General features: G+C 37.1%; 1 protein-coding gene across 2 annotated transcripts in view; it reads right to left on the reverse strand.

Annotated features, from left to right (window-relative positions):
* LOC116272435 (disintegrin and metalloproteinase domain-containing protein 10-like) overlaps nt 1-22,936 on the reverse strand; it is a 32,500-nt gene extending 9,564 nt beyond the window's left edge. The window contains exons 1-6 of one of the 2 annotated variants that reach the window (XM_031661190.1): nt 22,473-22,936; nt 16,286-16,436; nt 7,065-7,248; nt 6,246-6,354; nt 5,539-5,759; nt 2,021-2,484 (exon numbers count right to left, since the gene is read on the reverse strand). In XM_031661190.1, the coding sequence (XP_031517050.1) occupies nt 2,440-2,484; nt 5,539-5,759; nt 6,246-6,354; nt 7,065-7,248; nt 16,286-16,436; nt 22,473-22,584 (822 nt within the window). In that variant the 5' untranslated portion in view covers nt 22,585-22,936 and the 3' untranslated portion in view covers nt 2,021-2,439. Of the gene's footprint in view, nt 1-2,020; nt 2,485-5,538; nt 5,760-6,245; nt 6,355-7,064; nt 7,249-16,285; nt 16,437-22,472 lie in introns of those variants that run through there. The other variant, XM_031661189.1, reaches the window with a different exon arrangement.
* Nucleotides 22,937-23,230: the final 294 nt, after the last annotated feature.

Here is a 23,230-nt window from a genome sequence, read left to right on the forward strand (position 1 = left end):
GTGCTAAGATTAAAGGTATAAGCTACCGTACCTGGCCTATAGATTTAAATAAAGCACCACAGAAGTACACACTGTGGCAGTAAGAGAGGCAGACTGGAGACAGAAAGCCCAGATTTAATAGAGGTTAAAACTGTAGAAAACAAAGGTAAAAAGAACCTAGTCCCAGTTCAGATCAACAGATATATAATAAAATATGGCACTCAAGCCCTTGAGAACTTCCAGTTCCTTCTAGCACAGTATTCCTGGCTTTCCTCTAAATTTTTTCAGGTAACTATGTATCACAAGCCCAATGCTCGAGATGTTTTAGTGGCAATGATAGTAGCTTTTGTGAATTTAGCATGTGGTGAAATGGAACATGGCAACAGACAGAAGATAGCAAGAAAAACTAAACAAAACAACAGTGCATCTGAAAACATGAGTAAGTACAGCCACCTTTGATAGTTTTTCTTTTTAAAAGAGAATTAGTTAAATGCTAAATTGCATGCTATCTCCTTTAAACATACTATAAAATCAGGGAAAGGAATACTAACTAGGCTAGTAAATGTAAAATATGCATTTCTCTCAAAAGAAAAGATCACAAATTGCCCATCTGTTAGTCTGAATGAAAGGGGAGCTGTCATTCATTCAGTGAACAGTTACTGAGTGTAAACTGAGTGCCAGGGTCTTATATCTCAGAGATAAGGGTGTTAAGCAAAACTTTAGGGACAAAGAGAAGACATCCAACCATTTTTCAAAAACTCAAGAAGGTTTTCAACTCAGAAAATAATTCTACATAAGAAACAGAGAGATGATGTTTAATACAGGCACTTAAACATAGCCAATAATAAAGTAAAAAGTCAAAATTAAAGTCTAATTTATTATGTCTTAATTACAATAGTATTTAATATGATAATCTAAATATAAACAAAAAGAAAAAAAACCTGTATGGTAACAAAACGATAAAGCAAGTATCATCTAAAAAAAGTGCACGAGCGAGGACAGGGAACACATGCACTCAAGTCTCTTCAGACATAAGATAATCTACTGTTCTTAAAGACCTCTAGAAAGTCAACCATATACTCCTTTCAATGAATACTCCAGTGATGAACAATGCTCACTCTCAGCAAATGCATTCTTGAGTTCCCTGTCATGATACTGATTATGTCATCCCTATAGGGGCAGTCCGGACTTTGACCATATACTCCTCCTATCCTTCAAACTCCCACCACCACCACTAGCAGCAGCAGCAACAGCAATCTGCCAAGCAGAAAGCAACTTGCTACTAAACTTTTGGTTACTTCAAGCTCAGCCAGGGCAAGTAAGATAAAATCTCACTAACAGGAACCCGAAAACATTCCAGTTTCAAAGTTAATATGCATAATTTTTATTCTTTTCCATATAAATTATTACATTTGAGAAATCTGCTTCACTCATCTAGCAGATGTATACTGTGTCCTCACTATATGCTAAAAACCCTCCAATAATATTATATCTTTGTTGTTAAAGTTTCATAAGTGCTATGCTATCTATGTGGCCTGTTACACAAAGCAATGAAAACCACCTTCTATTTTCAACATATCAGGATGACAAAATGGAAAATTTCTGTTACAAGTCTTTTTAAAAAGGAGTCATCATATCGCAGAGACTGAAAAAAAGGCAGACAAACTATTAGCATGCACCCTCAACCACTGACTCAGTGGGTCTGGAATGGAACCTGAGAATTTGCATTTCTATGAAGTTCCCAGGGGATGCTGATGCTACTTCTCAGGCCTACATTTTGAGATCATCGCTCTCAATCAGGAGTTGGCAAATATTTCCCATAAAAGCGCAGATAAACATTTTAGGTTTGGTGGGGTCATACAGTCACTGTTACAGCCACTCAAAGTGCCAAAGCAGCCACAGACAATGTGTAAACAAATGGGTGTGGCCATGGTACAATAAAATGTTATTTTAACAATACAGAAATTTGAATTTCATATGACTTTTAAAAGACTGTTATTTTGATAATTTAAAATTTTTTTTTCAATCATTTAAAAACGTAAAAACTGTTCTTAGCTTCTGAGCCACACAGAAATTGGCCTGGGCTGGATTTGGCCCATGGGCCATAGTTCGCCAACCCCCGTTCTAGATGAGTGGTTCTTAACCCTGGCTCTTCATCAGAATTAACTGGAGAGTTTTGAAAGACCCAGATACTTAAACCCAAGAGATTCTGATTTAATTAGTCCAAACCCCAGGGTGATTCTGGTATACAACCAGGATTGAGAACTACTGCTATTAATCAATATTTTCCCAAATGACATCTAAGGATATTTACGACTTAAGTCTTTTCACGATAAAAGGGTCTAGGGTTAGGTAAGTTTGGAAAATGAAGTTTAAAATATTTACTTATTGCAGGACTTCTTATAATCTTCTCACGAATCTCCAAGAAAGGTCTATAGTATGGAGCGGTGTTTTCCAGATTCATTTGACCATTGAAGCCTTAGAACATCTAATGGGACTAGTGTTCTGTTAAGCATTTAGGAAACAGTGCTCTAAATCTTTCATTCATAAAGAATACCAGACACTTAATACTTAGATGCATAAAATTATAGCAAAATATGACAGTGGAAATTAATTTTAAAATGAGAAGGTGTTTGACTCTTCAAAAACTAGCAATAAAAAAATACAAACTCCTGATAAATCCATACAAATTAAAAAGAAAAATGCCACAAAATTATCAGGCAATGATTTTTAAAAGGAGGGGAAACACAACAATAAATTTGAAAAATAAAAGTCAAGGTAAGAGGTGGTTTTCTACAATGTCAAACCTAACATGAAAGATACAGAAAATCAGAACACATCAACTGTAGAAGAAACTGGAAATGAATTACCACTGCCCTCAATCCCTAATTAAAAAAAAGGAGATGCCGAAACAAGGTCTCAACAGATTCACTGATGAATGCTCTTAAACGTTTCAAGAATTAGATGACTCTTTGATAAATCCAAAGGATGTTTATCATTTTCTCCTGTCCAGACACACATCAGGCACTCAGCAAATACAGTAAATGTATTTGGAAAAATCAAAACATAGTTGTCAACACAAAAAAGAAAGTATCGTTTGCATGGTACCAGTAGCAGCAGTCAATAACCCATGCACTGAAGTTCTAAATTGTTAAAGTTCCTCTTTTTTTTTTTTTTGAGACAGAGTCTCACGCTGTCGCAGTGGCGCGATCTCGGCTCACTGCAAGCTCCGCCTCCCGGGTTCACGCCATTCTCCTGCCTCAGGCTCCTGAGTAGCTGGGACTACAGGCGCCTGCCACCGCGCCCGGCTAATTTTTTGTATTTTTAGTAGAGACGGGGTTTCACCGTGGTCTCAATCTCCTGACCTTGTGATCCGCCCACCTCGGCCTCCCAAAGTGCTGGGATTACAGGCGTGAGCCACCGCGCCCGGCCGTTAAAGTTCTTCTTACTCTACCCTGCATGAGGAGAAAAGCTGCCATAGTGTACCACAGAAAGAAGACAAAAGGCCACCAGGCACCACTGGAAAGGAAAGTAGTGAAACTAACCCCTCACTTCTTTCACAGCTTCTTACACCACAGCATCCTGATAATCTGTATTACTAACTGCAAGGGCACTTCGCTAACATGATAAACCCTGGTATGCAAGTAAACTATGCACATAAGCAAATGAGACAAGTAACTTGCAAAGAAGTGGATGTTTATTATCTTACTGCTTGATGTGGTTAATGCCCACAAATGCACCAACAGCCTCGCGGTATTCTTCACACATTATGAGCATGCTATTCGAAAGACTGGCATATGACTGTCAACGATGATATAAAATAAAGGTATGTTCTACCCTACACACACTTAAAGTCAATGTCTATAAACGTGAAAGTGTCTGATTAATTAGTTCTAGAGCACAAGAAAAGACTTCATGTTGCCAATTCATTGTGAAACATTTCATTAATCCTCACATCTAAAATATGAGGAGAAAAGGTCTTAAAAATCCTTAGAAGATCACGTCTATTAGATATTTTTAAAGTGAAAATAAATGAGCACTTGAAATTCTAAATAATGTAAAGAGTCAAAATGAGAGCTAACAGAGAAAAGTGAAAAAATACTATGTTTAGATATGATTTAGTACCCCAAAAATCCAAAGTATCTAGCACAATATATACTCAGTAGAACGTAATTCTGAGATCCCCTTTCCTTTTCTGCATACACTGTCCTCTATAGTAGACAAGTATACCAAATTTCACCTTTTCTTATTAGATATAATCAGGGGGAAAAAAAAAAAGCTGAGTTGAAAATAAAGAAGGGCCAAGAAAGGTAAGTTGCTTGAAGTCATAGAATTGATAAATGCCAGAAAGATTATTTGAATCCTTATGTGATTCTCAAACCTGTGCTCTTTCCACTATACCACTGTACCAGAAGAGAAGTTCAGTTTGACAGGTATTTACTAGAACTTACTACGCAATAAGCACAGGAATTAAAAAAAAAAAAAAAAAGAGTAACATGTTTTAAGGAAACCTAAGTTAAGTCAACTGCTCAAGTATTTGGTTTGAAACCTACGTAGATCTCCTAAATTCCAATTTCAACAATCCTTCTACTCCATGATTATTACATATCTAAAAACCACATATCCTACAGTGTCCTAGGAATGGTAAACATCATTTTAAATGCTGGAGGTAACTATAAAATTTTTACTCTAGAATGTTATTAGAAGAGTATCAAAAAAGAGTGACATCCCAAACAACATCTTTTGTGCTTTAAGGCATCCATAGTCCTGAACACACACACACACACACACACACACACACACACACACACACACACACACACACAAATAATCTGAGAAAGGGGAATCTGAGTTATAAGTCAATTACCAAAGCAAACTACTTTCAGTTCAATTATAGCACATTCTCAAATATATCATCTGCAAGCTTCCTATAGATATTTTAATGTAATCACTTTTAAAGCATGAACAGTTAAGTAAGCTGAGACAGTCATTCTTGACAATCTTTTAAGAAAACATCAGGTAATTCCATGTTTGTACAACTTGGAGATAAGTGGGCTTAAAAATAAGCATTCAGCGGATTACTACTGAATGAACGTCCATAATCATTAGTAGATCTACAAAAGGCTGTGTATCTGATCTTACTCTGTTCAACATTTCCTATTACAAACAAGATGAAGACCCAGAGATTATACTGAAAGATCAGGAAAAATCACCAATTAGTCCATGATTTGGGCAAATAAGTTGTCTTGAAAAACAACACCAAAAACCTTTTTAAAGTCCCATGAAAATGCCCTATATGCACCAAAAGAAGTAACCCATCCAGGAGATGAACTAAGGAGCGCAGTAAAACAGAATGACTCCCATCACCTACCAAGCAATCTATGAATGATACACATTATTCTGATCACTTCAGAAGGAAATAATAACCAGAAATATTCATATAAAGTCATTCTAATATAAATAGTTAAGTTGTTTTCTCATAACTTTGATGACTTCTGGCCAAGTAAAATTAAGATGAAACCACTTTAAGTTTTCTTTGTAAATAAAAACTATACTTACCACGATCCATTCAGCAATGTTTTCATAGAGCTCTGGACTAAAAATGGCTTTTTTAAGCCTAGCTAGAGGACCATCAGCATCTACTAATCTGCAGCGCATGAAAACATCACAGTAACCTCTAAAATCGTTGCAAGGGGATCCAGGCTGCAGGGTGATGGTTCGACCACTGAAGTGCCTACTCCACTGCACAGACCCTGTACTGGCACAAGTTGATGGGTCCACTGGAAAAGAAATGCCAAATATAAGCTGAAGATCAGATTCAAATATAAGTTGAAGATCAGATTTCCAGTTGGGGAAATATAAAGAGGGAAAAAAAAATGTCTGAAATCATTACCATAACATGTTATATAGACCTTCTCTAGTTAGGCTGGGTAATGCCATTAGTAATTCACATTAAATGTTACAATGTCAACAAGCAACCAGCAAAGTCTTGATTTAGTGTCCACAATGACTTAAAGTCTAACAGTGTTTATGTAATTTATTACTGTAAAGCTGGCAATGTTTTGTCTAGTTTATGATTTTTAGAACATCGTAGAGACCATAATGATAGAGACATAATGCTATGCTACATTTATAATCTCCTCAAGAGGACAGATTGAGCTGGAAACTATCTGGCCAAACTACAGGTCAAAGTTTAACACTTAAAATTTAGGAGAAAATAATAGTTTGAGGCAAATTTTATACTCTTGTACTTTTAAAAGCCTTACTTTTCTTCATACAGCATACATGGCATAATTCTTTATCATCTTTGCCATCAGAACTGGCACACGTACACTCCTCTAAGCCATATTTCTCACAGATAGAACCTGCACATTGCTAGAAGAAAAATAAAAGACAAATTATTTAATCCCTATACAGTCAAACCTATTGTTTATAGTAACAGACAGCCAAGTATAAGCTTCCAATGTCAAAATATTTAAATGGATATAAAAGTGAAAAACGAACAGAGTTGAGTATCAAAACTGAATTACCTAAATACATTTGAAAAAAATTGAAAAACAGTAAATCCAAGTAAGACAGTAAATCTTTTAAAGGAATGGCAACTTTAAAAAATGAAATAAAAGCAGAGAAATAGATTAGATGAGAATCGATTTTATGTTGGTTATTATGGCTCTTCTATAAAGCAAGAAAAATTAAATTTTCTTCATGTAGAGCAAAGTGATATTCAGCCACAAAAGCTTTAAAGGTTTCAAATTCAGAGAAGATGACCAAGGAGTTCTTTTATTTAGGCTACTGAAATATTGTTTTATAAAACTTAAATATTATAGACAAGTCACATGCCGAGTTGTACAACTATGTTTCTCTAGAGAATATCAACCACATGTACATGGGAAGATGAAAAACAAATTAGTAGTTAATTGAATGCTACATAATATACTCATAGTTTTGTGAGGGAATAGATAGGGATATTACTTAAACAGAGACCAAGATTAATTACTTTAACTATGTAGCTTTAAGCATCAATAATTCTTCTGAAAAACAAGTTTTCTAAAATTAAATTTAAAAACATATAGTTAAATGCTTACCCCATTAATGCACACTTGTGTATGCCTATTACAGTCTGTGAAGTTTGGTTTAGGGTCAGATGCTGGGCAGAGAGCTGTGAAGCCATTACATATTCCTTCCCTTGCACAGTCTGAATCATCCCGACACTTCTCAGATTTTGACTTGAATGCACACTGTGCTGTACAACAAGGACCTTGACTTGGACTAGAAGAAACATTAAGTGATTAAACAAAGTAAATCACTAGTTATTACCTATATACTATCAGATATTAGATTAGATCCACATTATCAGACACAGTACCAATTTTTAAATCATAAGTCTCATCATTTAAATGATAAGTATGTTACTGGTATACAACTTCAAAAACCTGAAACTGCACACTGCCTCCTGAGTAAACAGTGCACTGGTACAGCCGTGTGTCCCAAAGAAACAGTGCCTGGGCCTACTGGAAAAGTCACACCCTGCAGGGCATGAGATAAAGCAGCACATTGCTCCTTCAGGTAACAATGCCTTGGCCAAGTTGAGGAGCTGTGCATTCCAGGGCTAAGCCAACACAGTAACTCACAACCCAGGGAAATATCAAAGGCTGAACTGGGATACTATGCCTACAGGCCGAACAACTCTAGCACCCTGCTTCCCTGGAGCTAGACTAGCCCCCTAGAGTCTGAGCTGCTGAGACACCCTTCTCCCCAGAGCAGTCATCACTGTGCTGCTCCCTGCCTCCTAGGGCCCAAATGACAGCTGTGCTTGATTGAACATTCTGAGGTACTTGCTGTTGCTGCATCTGGTCTCACAGACTCTGGGATACCACCAAGCCCCACCATCGCAGGGTCTAGACTCACCAACACCTCCATCCCCAGTGACCCAACTCGCCACTGAGTCCTATTCGCTCAGGCTCCGAAATTACTGCCATGCACTGGGCTCTGGGCTCAAATCTCCAGAACATCTCTTCTTTCCTGGACTCAAACCAGGGCTATGCCCTGCCCACAAAGTGTATAATCACAGCTACAGACTGGCCTGCTAGGTACAAGCTGCTAGGGAGCAACCAGAGTCATAGATCCTGGTGCTATAGGCAACCTACATTCAATCTTGCCACAGACAGTAAACACACACTGCAAGACACAAGTACCATAATAGGTTTGTGAGATCCTGAGCCTAGAACTCCAGCCCCATAGTTACTATGCGCATCTGCAACTGGAAGCCTGCACCACAGCAGGTGCTTGTAGGCCATGTCAGACCTGACATCAAGAGGGATCCCCTTGGCTAAGTCTCACCATTATGGGAAAAATGAGAATAGGAGGGCCCCAAAAGTCGTTGCCACTGAGGACATTAACAACCTACACCACCAGCATCCATTATCACAAACTTCTACAGCACAAGTCACTGAGGTGCCTACAGTTATTGATGATGTTGAATACAGCTGAAGAAGCTTCATGGAGACTATACCATTGCACCTACCTGGAAACAGAATCATCACACCCTTCCCTACCAGTACACTAAGATCCAGCTACAGGTGAGAGTGTATCTCCACAAAAGCCACTATAGACAATTTACATGAGATGACTGTTCCACCAGACAGGTACACAGACATCAACACAGGGATTCGAGAAACATGAAAAAACAAATATATATGACACCACCAAAGGAACATAATTAACTCTCTAGCAACAGGTCCGAATGAAAAGGAAATCAATAAATTGCCTAAAAAGGAATTCAAAATGATGATTTGAGGGAAAAGACACAAGAAAATATAGATAAAAAATTCAACGAAATTAGGAAAACAATATGAATAAGAAATTCAAAAAAGTAATAGATATTATTAAGTAGAAACAAAACTTCTGCAGCTTAAGAATTCAATGAATAAAATAAAAATACATAATAGAGAGCTTCAACAGCAGACTTGATCAAGCAAAAGAAAATCTCTGAACTTCAAGATAGAATATTTGAAATTACTCATTTAGGGGAAGGAAAAAAAAAAGGAAGAAAGCCTGTAAGACTTATGGGACACCACAAAGTGAATAAATTTTCATATTATAAGAGCTGCAGAAGGTTGGGTGCAGTAACTCATGCCTGTAATGCCAGAACTTTGGGAGGCTGAGGTGGCAGGATCACTTTACCCCAGGAGTTAAAGACCAACCTAGGCAATGTAGTGAGATCCCATCTCTGCAATCAATCAATCAATCAATCATTTAAAAGCTACAGAAGGAGAAGAGATTAAAATAGGCACAGAAAACCTATGTTTTGGCTGGGTGTGCTGGCTCATGCCTGTAATCCCAAGACTTTGGGAGGCCAAAACGGGTGGATCGCTTGAGGTCAGGAGCTTGAAACCCCGTCTCTACTAAAAATATGAGAAAAACTAGCTGGGTAGGGTGGCGCGCACCTGCAATTCCAGCTACTCAGGAGGTTGAGGCACAAGAATCGCTTGCACTTGGAAGGCAGAGGTTGCAGTGAGCTGAAACTGTACCACTGCACTCCAGCCTGGGTAATGAAGTGAGACTGTCTCAAAAAAAAGAAAGAAAAAAAGAAAACCTATTTATTAAAATAATAGCTGAAAACGTAGGTCTGCCGAGAATTCTAAAAAAACAGCAAGAGAAAAGTATCAAGTCACATATAAGGGAGTATCTATTAGACTAGCAGCAGATTTCTCAGCAGAAATTTCACCAGCATGGAGAGAATGGGATATGTTCAAAGCACTGAAAGAAAAAAAAATTTGGCAGCCAAGAATCTATAAGACTTTATTTGTCCCTCGTTTCTGAAGGATAGTTTACAAATTAGCAGCCAAGAGTCTATACCCAGCAAAACCATCCTTCAGAAATGAGGGACAAATAAAGTCTTTCCCACACAAGCAAAAATAGGAAATTAATCACCACTAGACTGACCCTACAAGAAATACTCAAGGGAGTCCTGCACCTGGAAGCAAAAGAAACCAATAATCACCATTATGAAAACACACAGAATTATAATGTTAACAACCTACACCACCACTGCCGCCATAACTACAAAGCTGTACAGCGCAGGCCACTGTGATACACGAACGAGAAAAAGAAGAGTCAAATGTTACTACTACAGAAAACTACCAAACCACAATGCTGAATGAGAGAAAAAAAGGAAGAATGAATATGCAAAAAAAAAAAAAAAAAAAAGAAAGGCCTTGCGCAGTGGCTCATGCCTATAATCCCAGCACTTTGGGAGGCTGAGGCAGGCAGATCATGAGGTCAGGAGATCGAGACCATCCTGGCTAACATGGTGAAACTCCATCTCTACTAAAAATAAAAAACATTAGCTGGGCATGGTGGCGGGCACTTGTAGTCCCAGCTACTTGGGAGGCTGAGGCAGGAGAACCTGGGAGGCGGAGCTTGCAGTGAGCCGAGATTGTGCCACTGCACTCGAGCCTGGGCTACAAAGCAAGACTCCATCTCAAAAAAAAAAAAAAAATTATCAAAATGACAAGAGGAAGTCCTCACCTATTGATATCAATCATGAATATACACCAATTAAATCCCCCTACTTAAAAGACACAACCTGGCTGAATGGGTCTACTGTAATCTCTTCCCCCTCTGTAGCTTTTAAATGATTTATGTATTCATTTGTAGAAATGGGTTCTCACTATGTTGCCTACTCCTGCTCAAGCAAAACTCCCAGCTCGGCCTCCCAAACACATGACACACCCAACTATAGGTTGCTAACAAGAAAATCATTTTACTTGTAAAGACATAATATAGACTAAAAGTAAAGGAATGGAAAAAGATATTTCACTCAAACAGAAATAAAGTAAGCAAGAGTAGCTATACCTGTATCAGATAAATCAGATTTTAAGTCAAAAACTGTGAAAAGAGGGCCAGGTGCGGTGGCTCACGCCTGTAATCCCAGCACTTTGGGAGGCCGAGGCGGGCAGATCACCTGAGGTCAGGAGTTCAAGACCAGCCTGGCCAACATGGCGAGACCCCATCTATATTAAAAATATAAAAATTAGTTGGGCATGGTGATGCATGCCTGTAGTCCCAGCTACTTGGGAGGCTGAGGCAGGAGAATCACTTGAACCCGGGAGGTGTAGGTTGCAGTGAGCTGAGATCATGCCACTGCACTCAAGCCTGGGTGACAGAGCAAGACCCTGTCTCCAAAAAAAACTGTGAAAAGAGACAAAAAAGGTCATTATATAGTGATAAAATGTTCCATTCAACAAGGGGACATAACAATTCTAAATCTATATGCACCTAACACCAAAGCACCCAGATACATAAAGCAAATACCATTAGATCTAAAGAGAGAGATCAACTCCAATAAAGCAATGATTGGAGACTTCAAGAGTCCATTCTCAGCACTGGACAGATGATCTAGACAGAAAATCAAGAAACAAACACTGGATTGGAACTACACTTTAGACCAAATAGATCTAACAGACATTTATAGAACACTCATCCAACAGCTATGGCAGAATATACATTATTTTCATTAGCACATGAAACATTCTCCAGGACAGACCACCTATTAGGCTATAAAACCATTATCAACAGATGTTTAAAAACAGAAATCATATCAAGTATCTTTTCTGAACACAACGGAATAAAACTAGAAATCAATCACAAGGGGAACTTTAGAAACTGTACAAACACATAATTAAACAACTTGCTTCTGAACAACCAATGAGTCGCTGAAGAAATTAAAAATGAAGTTTAAAAGCTCTCTGAAACAACTAAAAATAGAGAAACACAACATACCAAATACTATGGGATACAGCTAAAGCAATATTAAGAGGGAAGTTTATAGCAATAAATGTCTACATAGAAAAAGTAGAAAGATAAACAACCTAATAATGCACCTCAAGGAATCAGTAAAGCAAGAACAAACCAAACCACAAATTAGAAGAAAAGATATAATAAAGATCAGAGCAGAAATAAACAAAATTGAGACTAAAAAAAATCCAAAGAATCAGGCTGGGCGCGGTGGCTCATGCCTATAATCCCAGCACTTTGGGAGGCCGAGGTGGATGGATCACAAAGTCAGGAGATCGAGACCATCCTGGGTAACACGGTGAAACCCTGTCTCTACTAAAAAATACAAAAAAAATTAGCCAGGAGTGGTGGTGGGCACCTGGAGTCCCAGCTACTCAGGAGGCTGAGGCAGGAGAATGGCGTGAATCTGGGAGGCAGAGCTTGCAGTGGGCCAATATTGCGCCACTGCACTCCAGTCTGTGGAACAAAGCGAGACTCCGTCTCAAAAAAAAAAAAAAAAAAATCAACAAAACGAACAGTTGGTTTCTTAGAAAGATAAAATCAACAATCCATTAACCAGACAAGGAAAAAAAATCCAAATAAAATCAGAAACAAAAAAGGAGACATTATAACTGATACCACGTGAATACAAAGAATCATTAGAGACCATTACAATAAACTATATGCCAATAAATGGGAAAACCGAATGAAAATTAATAAATTCCTGGACACATACAACCTACCAAGATTGAAATAAGAATAGAAAACCTGGACAGACCAATCACAAGTAACAAGATTGAATCAGTAAAAAAAAAAAAAGTCTCCCAACAATACTTCCTGATCACCAGGTAAAAGAAAAAAGAAAAAAAAAGAACTAGAACAAGAAAAGAATGTTCACTCTTGCCACTCTTATCAATATAGTAATGGAAGTTCTGAGCCAGAGCAATTAGGCAAGAGAAAAAAATAAAGGATATCCAAATTGGAAAGAAGGAAGCCAAACTGTTCCTGTTTGTAGACAGCATAATCTTACATATATAGGCAACCCTTAAAGCTCCACTGAAAACTCTTAGAATTGATAAATGAATTCAGAACAGTTGCAGGATACAAAATTAACATTAAAAAATCAGTTGTGTTTCTATATACAAGAAAATAGCAGAAAAAGAAATCAATCTCATTTATAATAGCTGCAAAAAAAGAGTGAGTTTAATAAACCGAAGGAGGTGAGTTTATTAAATTTCTACAAGGAAAACTATAAAACACTAATGAAAGAAATTGAACAAGTGAAAAAAAAAACAAACCACATTTCATGTTCATGGACTGGAAGAATTAATACTGTGAAAATGGCCATACTACCAAAAGCAATCTACAGATTCAATGTAACCCCTATCCAAATACCAATGACATTCTTCACAGATAAAGAGAAAACAATCCTAAAAGTCATATGAAACACAGAAGACTCCAATAGCCAAAAGAACAAAGCTGGAGGCATCACACCACCTAATTTCAAAATATACTACAAAGCTATAGCAACTAAAACAGCATGATACTGACATAAAAACAGACACATCAACCAATGAAACAGAACAGAGAACTCAGAAAAAAATCTATATATTTACAGTCAATTGATTTTTGACAAAGGTGATTTTTGAACATTCAGTGGGGAAAGGACAGTCTCTTCAGTAAGTGGTGATGGGAAAACTGTATATATATATATGCAGAAAAATGATATTAGACTCCTATGTCTCACCACATACCAAAACCAAATCAAAATGTGATGTAAATTTAAGGCCCGAAACTATGAAACTACTAAAAGAAAACACTGGGGAAGCACATAAGGACATTGATCTGAGCCAAGATTTTTGAGTAAGACCTCAATAGCACAGACAACAAAAGCAAAAACAGGCAAATAGGGTTACACACACTAAAAAGCTTCTGTACAGAAAAGGAAACAATCAACAGAGTGAAGAGACAATCTGCTGAATGGGAGAAAACATTTTCAAATTATTCATCAGACTAGGGACTGATAGAATGTACAAGGAACTCAAACAACTCAACAGCAAAAAAATAAATAATCTCATTAAAAAGTAGACAAATGATCTAAATAAACATTTCTCAAAAGAAGGCATATAAATTACTAACAAATACACGAAAAAATGTTCAATATCACTAACCATCAGGGAAACACAAATCAAAGCCATGGTGAGATACACTCAGTTAAAATGACCATTATCAAAATGATCAAAAATAAACAAACAAAGATGCTGATAAGGATGTGGAGATCAGGAACCATTAGTTTACTGCCAGTGGGAATATAAATTAGTATAGCCACTGTGTAAACTGGTATAGAAGTTCCTCTAAAAACTAAAAATAGATCTACTATATGATCCGGCTGGGTATACATCCAAAGAAAAGGAAGTCAGTATACAAAAGGGATACCAACAGCCCCTTGTATCACTATGCATAATAGCCAAGATACAGAATGAGTCTAAGTGTCCACCAAGAAACAAATGGATAAAGAAAAGGTGGTATATACTTGATCACAAAAAAGAGCAAAATACTGTCATGTGCAGTAACATGAACGGAAATAGAAGTCATCATGTTAAATAAAATAAGCCAGACCTAGAAAGACAAATAGCACATGTTGTTACTCATATGTGAGAGCAAAGTAAGCTGATCTCATAGAGGTAGAGAGTTGAACAGTGGTTACAACAGGATGAGAAGGGTAGTGGGGAGGTGGATAAAGAGAGCTTGGTTAATGGTCACAAACACACAGAAGGAATGAGCTCTAGTGTTTGATCGCACAGTAAAGTTACTACAATTAACAATAACTAATTGTAAATTTTAAAGTAGAAGATTTGAAATGTTTCCAAGACAAAGAAATGATAAATATCTGAGATAAATATCCTAATTACCTTGATTTGATCATTACATATTGTATGCATGTATCAAAATATCGCATGTATCAAAATATCACATGTACCTCGTAAATATGTACAATTATTATTTATCAATTAAAAATGGAATAGGGGCTGGGCACAGTGACTCACGCCTGTAATCCCAGCACTTTGGGAGGCTGAGGCAGGCGGATCACGAGGTCAGGAGATCAAGACCATCCTGGTTAACACAGTGAAACCCCATCTCTACTAAAAAACACAAAAAATTAGCTGGGCGTGGTGGAGGGCGCCTGTAGTCCCAGCTACTCGGGAGGCTGAGGCAGGAGAATGGCGTGAACCCGGGAGGCGGAGCTTGCAGTAAGCAGAGATCGCACCACTGCACTCCAGCCTGGGCGACAGAGCGAGACTCTGTCTCAAAAAAAAAAAAAAAGGAATAGGAAGTTACTGAACCAAACAGTCAAGAAAAGTGTTTAAGTGTCTTTTTTTTTTTTTAATAGTCAAAGCGTACTACATTCCACATTCTTGCCCTATTTACCTTTAGTAAAAGGCTACAATGGAAAATGGATTTAATATTAGGCAATTTATCAGTATTTTTTCAGTTACATCACACATTAGTTAATTTTTTCTCTCACATTTTCATGCTAAAATCAAACTAGGATATACAGACCAGCCGTTTAAAACATACTGAAGTGGCCAGGTGAAGTGGCTCACACCTTTAATCCCAGCACTTCGGGAGGCGAGGGCGGGCAGATCACTTGAAGGTCAGGAGTCCGAGACCAACTTGGCCAACATAGTGAAACCCCAGCTCTACTAAAAATACAAAAAATTAGCCAGGCATGGTGGCACACACCTGTAGTCCCAGCTACTCAGGAGGCTGAGGCAGGAGAAATGCTTGAACCTGGGAGGCAGAGCTTGCAGTGAGCTGAAATCATGCCACTGCACTCCAGCCTGGGCGACAGGCTTTTTTGAGACTCTATCTCAAAAAAAAAAAAGTCTTGTACAAACAATTGCTTACACTGCTACCAAAGTAAATTTGACAAGTGAAATAGTTATATTTCACCAAGTTAGAAAAGTAAATGGATTCCACATTAACCAAATATTTAAAGATTTTAAAAATATGGAAGATAGTTACATTTTCACAATAAGTAACTAAAGAATATGTATTTTTTAGGATTCTTTTTAGTATGTCCTTTTAGTATATCCTTTTGTTAATACTCACTACACAAATTACTATTAAAAGTAGTCCAAACAAGCCTGGGCAAATGGCGTAACTCTGTCTACAAAAAAATACAAAAATTAGCTGGGTGTGGCAGCACATGCCTATAGCCTCAGCTACTCAGGGGGCTGAGGTGGGAGGATCAATTGAGCCCGGGAGGTGGAAGCTGCAGTGAGCCGACATCACACCACTGCACTCCAGCCTGGCAACAGAGTGAGACCCTATCTCAAATAAAAGAAAAAGAAAAAGAAAAGTAGTTCAATCTGCCAATAACAGAGCACTAACCAATACTATTTCAGAAAAAGAAAACAAATAAAAGCAAAGTTTCAAAACCATATGCATCTCAATTTTAAATCTGTCGCAACTGCATTCAGGTAACTGTACAAGAATGTTAACATCACTGAAATTAGCAAAGTACCTGCACTGTTTCCCAGGTTTCAGTTTGCATTTTCTTCCCTCTGGTTGATTTGCATCGAAGCAGCATTCATCTTTACACTGGTCACTATAGCCACAATCACATTCTTCACCTTGTTCTACCATTCCATTTCCACAAATAGGTTGCCCAGATTCTGAGGAAAATAAACAAGACAAGGTAAACAATTGCATGCACACATTAATTTTATTTAAAATTCACAAATTCTTTAGATAATCATAACAAAGGGATAAAGGAAAACTTTGATGAGTAAGTAGAACAAACTAGGAAATCCGGAAATCACGAGACCTAATTCTAACAGGGGGTCTGCTACTAACTAGCAATGTGATCTTGGGCAAGTCACTTGCCTTTTGGGGCCTTCAGTTTCTTAATCTGTACAGTGAGGGGATTTGACAGAGGGTCCCTTCTAGAAGTGTAACTTGCAACTTAGGCCATGCTACACTGAGCTTTATTGACTGTACTATTTATATCACGCAAATACAAATCAAGTTAGGGCTTCACTAACCAGGAAAAAAAAAATTAAGCCTGTTTTTGCAACAGAAAATTTCAAACATACCTAAAAGTACTAAAAGAATATGTACAATGAACTCCCATGTACCAGTCACTCATCTTTAACAATTATCAACAATATGCTCTTCTTATCTCATTTACTACCATAATTTTTTTCTGCAGTATTTTAAAACAACCCCACCTAACATATTATTGTCCCTGTAAATACTTCAGGATGTATCACTAAGACATTAAGTTTTTTTTCTTATTTAAACCTAACCATAATAATCATGATCATATCTAAACAAAATTAATAACATGCTTAATAACATCTAACAGCCAAGTCATGTGCAGTTTTCCTCAACTGTCTCTTTACAATTTGTTGCTGTGAATCAAGTTTCAAACAAGCTTCCCCTAACCCCATCTCCACCCCTCATGGTTGCTTTCTGAGAGGTCTCTTATGTTCTTTTAATGTATAAATAGATTTCCCCATTTTTGTTTATTTTTACACCACTGATCTGTTAAAGAAGTTGGGTGATTTTGTCTATGAAATGTTCCACATTCTATTTAGCTGATTGTAATACAATCAGTAGGTTTTTTTTTTTTTTTTTTTTTTTTAAATGTACATTAGTTTTGCTGCTGAACTAAACCAAGCTCCTTAAGGGAAAAAACATGTATTATTTATATCTTCTGTATTCTCACAGACCTTAATGGTATTGAGCCAGATCTTGGTTGATTAAGATTAGACAGTCTCATCTAAGCATAGTGAATAATTTTAGAAAATTTCTTCAGCAGTCTTCTAAAGTTCTTTGATTTTTGTCAATGGAATTTAAAATTGGAATAGAAATGCTCCTCTTTGTAAGATCATAAAATCAAAGAGCTTTGGCAACTGCAAAGAATGATAAAAATCAAATGCCTTAAATATTCTAGGAAATAAAACTAACTTCCAAGGAGTATGTAACCTGCTAGAGACCATATACCCCAGTACAGGCAAAAACCTAGGGTTTTCTAGGTCTACAATCTGGTGCTCTTTTCTTTCTACTACACCAAATCGACGTGGAAAACAGTCATTGTACAGGCTTTAAGTTGAGAATTGAATAAGTAGAAGGGAACACATACATCTCAACACAGGAACCCATACAACCCCACATGAGGCCCATCTAAATCAAAAATGTTCTAGAAAGACTGGCTTTATATTCAGAGAATTATTTCTTTATGGTAAATTGTCTTCCTTTATTTATATCTGCAATATAAAACAGAAGCTTGGCATGAACATAAGCCCTCACACCGGCCCAGAAGAAAGGAGCTGGGACAAAGCCACTTGGCAACAGGGCTAAGAACCCAGACCCTAAGGGCACAGAGGAGCTGAACCTCGATTTCAGGGCCCCCAGGGATGTTGCTGTGGAAGCCCCTGCTCTCCAGAGCCAAACTGGCCTAGGTGAAAGCAGAAAGTTCATTCTTAACCACATCGACTATTTTTAAAAATCTTGGAGGTTATTGAAGCTTCACCTCTGTTTCACTTTAAGCCATCTCTTTTGTTCTCAAAAACTAGAAGCATGCACTATTTATAATAGCAAACACATGGAACCAACCCAAATGCCCATCAATGATACACTGGATAAAGAAAATGTGATACATATACACCATGGAATACTACACAGCCATAAAAAGGAATGAGATCATGTCCTTTGCAGTGACATGGATGAAGCTGGAAGCCATTATCCTCAGCAAACTAACACAGGAACAGAAAACCAAACACTACATGTTCTCACTCATAAGTGGGAGTTGAACAATGAGAACATATGGACACAGGGAGGGAAACACCACATACCAAGGCCAGTCCAGGGGTAGGGGGTAAGGGGAGGGAGCGCATTAGGACAAACAGCTAATGCATGTAGGGCTTAAAACCTAGACGACAGGTTGATAGGTGCAGTAAACCACTATGGCACACATATACCCATGTAACAAACCTACATATTCTGCACTTGTATCCTGGAACTTAAAGTGAAATAAAAAAAAAAAAAAGAGGCCAGGTGAGGTGGCTCACATCTGTAATGGCAGCACTTTGGGAGGCCGAGGCAGGCGGATCACAAGGTCAAGAGATCGAGACCATCCTGGCCAACATGGTGAAATCCTGCCTCTATTAAAAATACAAAAAAATCAGCTGGGCGTGGTGGTGCGCGCCTGTAGTTCCAGCTACTCGGGAGGCTGAGGCAGGAGAATTGCTTGAATCTGGGAGGTGGAGGTTGCAGTGAGCCGAGATCGTGCCACTGCACTCCAGCCTGGTGACAGGGTGAGACTCTGTCTCAAAAAAAAGGCAAAACAAAAACAAAAAAAACTAGAAGCATGCATCTGCACACATATACTAGGTAAATAATGATTTTTATAAGTCTAGTAATAATTTTATAATTCACATGACACATAATTTAGAAGAAAAATAATGAAGTCAGAAACTGTTAGACACATTATTTACTACACATTAATTTTTATTTCATATAAAATTAGTACTTCAAGTTAGTTATTTGCTAACAGTTTAAACAACAGTGAAGGTACTATTTGTTTGTTTGAGATAGAGTCTCGCACTGTTGCCCAGGCTACAGTGCAGTGGCACAATCTTAGCTCACTGCAACCTCCAACTCCTGGGTTCAAGCAATTCTTGTGCCTCAGCCTCCCGAGCAGCTGGGACTACAGGCACACACCACCACACCTCGCTTATCTTTTTATTTTTTGTAGAGACAGGGTTTCGCTATGTTGGCCAGGCTGGTTTCAAACTCCTGGCCTCAAGCAATCTGCCTGTCTTGGCCTCCCAAAGTGCTGCGATTACAGGCATGAGCCACCCTGCCTGGCCTAAAAATACTGTTTAAATGCAAAAATTATAATAGGAACACATTTTGTTATAATTTAAGAAAAAATTTTCTTTCCTGTTAATACCTACAAAGCAATATGTACATTTTTAAAAGTCAACTTATATCAGAAGGTTTACTGTGAAAATCCAGTGTACAAATGAAGAATCTTAATGTACCTGTACATTAAGAAGCATTAGAAAAACAACCACTGATAATAACAGTAACAAATTATAACATCAATGGAATTTCAATCTGCCCTTAGAAAAAGAAGGCTTTAAAAGATAAGGCCAATCAATACAATAAAAAACTGATTACTGGGACCTTATCAAAATTTTAAACTTTTGCTCAAGAAAGAACTGTGAAAAGGGTGAAAAGACAAGCTACAGACAGGGAGAAAATATTTGGAAACCAGTATCTGACAGAGGACTAGTATCTAGACTGTATCAAGAACTCTCAATACTCCCAAGAAAAAAGTCCCAGTAGAAATGACCAAAAAACGTGGACAGACATTTCATCAAAGATGATTTATAAATGGCCAATAAGCACATGAAAAGATGTTCAGCATCATTAGCCACCAGAGAAATGCAAATTAAAACCATGAGATAACACAACACGCCCATCAGAACAGCTAAAATAAAAAACTGTGAAAACATCAAATGGTTGCGAAGATGCAGAGAAACTGGAACATCTGTGCAGTGCTGGTGAGAACATAAAATAGTATGGCCACCCCGGAAAAGAGTTTGGCAGTTTTGTACAAAGCAAAACAAGCAATTGCTATATGGTCCAATAACTGTATTTGGGAGCATTTATCTCAAAGTAAAAACTTATATTTATACAAAAAACCTATACATGAATGTTTACAGCTGCTTTATTCATAATAGCCAAACACTGGAAGCAGCCCAGATGTCTTTCAAATGGATGGTTAAACAAACTACAGTACATACATACCATGGAATACTACTCTGAAATAAAACAGAACGAACTATTGATAAAGCAACAATTTAGATGAATCCCCAGGGAATTATGCTGAGTGAAAAAAGGCAATTCCAAAAGGTTGTATACTATCTGATTTTATTTATATAACTTTTTTTTGAAGTGACACAATTTTACATATGGAGAACAGGATAGCAGGCGGAGGAAGGAACAACAGAAGGGAGGTAAGCATGGTTATAAAACAATGAGGGATCCTTATAATGACAGAACTGTTCTGACTCTTGACTGGGACGGTGGATACATAAATCTATACATGTAGTAAAATTGTATAGAACTAAATATACACGAAGAGAAATGAGAACAAAATAACTAGGGAAATTGGAATAAGATCTATGGATTTTCTGAATATCAACATCCTGGTCATGATATTGTACTACAGTCTTGCAAGGCATTACCATTGGAGGGAACTGAGTGACTGAGTGAAGGGTACAGAGAATATATTACTTCTTATGAACTGTATGTGAATCTATAATCGTCTCAATAAAATTGCAATTAAAAACAAAATCCCATGTTTATCTGGAAATCTTCCTTAATTCTTTCTCCTTTGCTGTCACATGTTTAACCCCTCTTTAAGTGCTCTTAATGTACAAAGATGAATAGGCCTCAGTGTTTCCCCTAAAGAAACCTACGTGAAATAGGACAAGGACACACACAAAAAAACCCCTAATACAAAGTAAATATTTAGAGTATGTTCAATGCCACAAGAAAGACATAACAGATTATTGGAAGAACAAAATCTGGTCTATACATACAATGGAATATTATTCAGCCATAAAAAGGAACGGAACTCTGATACATGCTACAACACAGATAAACCTTGAAAATATTATGTTAAGTGAAATAAGACAGGCACAAAAGAACAAATATTGTATGTCCTCACTTACATACCCAAAATAGGCTAATTCATAAAGACAGAAAGTGGATTAGAGATTACCAGGGGCTGAGGGGAAGAGAGAGCATTACTGCTTAATGGTTATAGAATTTCTGTTTGGGATGATGAAAAAGTTTGCAAATGAATAGTGAATGTAATTGATTACATTCACATTCAACACTGTACATATAATTAATGTCACAGTACTTTACATTTAAAATCAGTTTAAAATGGCAAATTTTATGTTATATATATTTTGCTAAAATAAGAAATACTCTCGTAGTAACTTTATTCACATTATCCTAAATCCAAGGTATTCATTATAGGAGAGTAAATGTACAAACTAGGACGTACTCATACAATGTAATACTACTCAGCAATAAAAAGGAGTAAAATACTAATGACGAATCTCAGAGCTGTATGCTGAGTTAAACAGCCTTCCACAAAAGGGTACAAACTGTGTAATTCCACTTATATGAAGACAAAGCCAATGTATAGCGAAATAAATCAGATAGCGGTTGCCTCTGAGGGTGTGTTGGGACAGAGCTTGATTGGGAAGGGTGATAAAAGAAAGTTCTGGGGTGACAGAAACGTCCTGTATCTTGATAGGTAGTTTACACAGGTAAATGCCTCTGTCAAAATTCATCAAATGATGAACTTAAAATTTGTGCATTTCACTTACGTAGAAAACAGAAAAAGAACCATAAACACTATTGAACTCTAGTTAATGATTTGTAGACTAAAATGTTTTTAAGTGTGAAGCATACTGATGGCTGCAACTTACTTTAAATTGCAATAAATCATGAATTGAGACATGGCAAGATTAAGAAATAATGAGATAAAGGAAATACAGCAAAGTGTTAGCAATAGTAAAATGCAGGCGGTGGGTATGTCAGTAATCACTGTAGAATTATTTCAAGTTGTCTGAATGTTTGAAAATGTTCATAACAAAATGTTAGGAAAATATACATACCAACAAAACAGTTGTTTCTCTTCTTCTCAAGAACCTGGCTTATATTTCTAATACTACAGAGTGAGAATTTATTGTTGTTAAGTTTGTCCCCAGATGTTGCTCTTGCATACATGATGTAATTGCCATTTTCTTTTTGCCCCAAATTCTTAGATTCTCCTGGTGTGCACTCTGTTCCAGAATCATGCTGTCAAAAAGAATATAAAGTTACATAAACAGGAAGTAAAATAAGGTTTTCAGGTCAACTGATTAAATGTAATGTTCTCATCAGGAAAACAATGGAAGCTTGTGGACTCTCCTTTAAAAAGAATCTTACAATTGTTTTACACCTTGAGTAGGAAAAGAATTTGCTCTTTTAGGGGTCACTGTCTTAGAAAAGAAGGAAAATCAGTGGAGGTCTAGCCACAACAATTTATAACTTTGTAAGCAGTGACTAGAATTGAGGACAGACAGTCATAAAAGTCTATTAAAAATAAGCTCACTTACTCTTAAAACCAGTAACAGTAAAATAAACTACTTTAAAACTACTAAATAGTCTCTAACATATATGTTAAATTACATGTTATGACTAGTTCAGAGAAGACAGAGGTGGGGAAAGACAAAAGAATCAAGAGACTGGCATGGGGCTAAATATACACAGAACAGGAATCTAAGACAGCTAACTTAATAGCCAGTACATAAGAAAGATAAGTAAAAATGCTGACTAGGAACAGAAACACAATGACATATTTTTAAATGAAAAATGGTAAAAGCCTAGAGAT

This window comes from Papio anubis, unplaced genomic scaffold (genome assembly GCF_008728515.1).
Source record: "Papio anubis isolate 15944 unplaced genomic scaffold, Panubis1.0 scaffold104, whole genome shotgun sequence".
Lineage (NCBI taxonomy): Eukaryota > Metazoa > Chordata > Mammalia > Primates > Cercopithecidae > Papio > Papio anubis.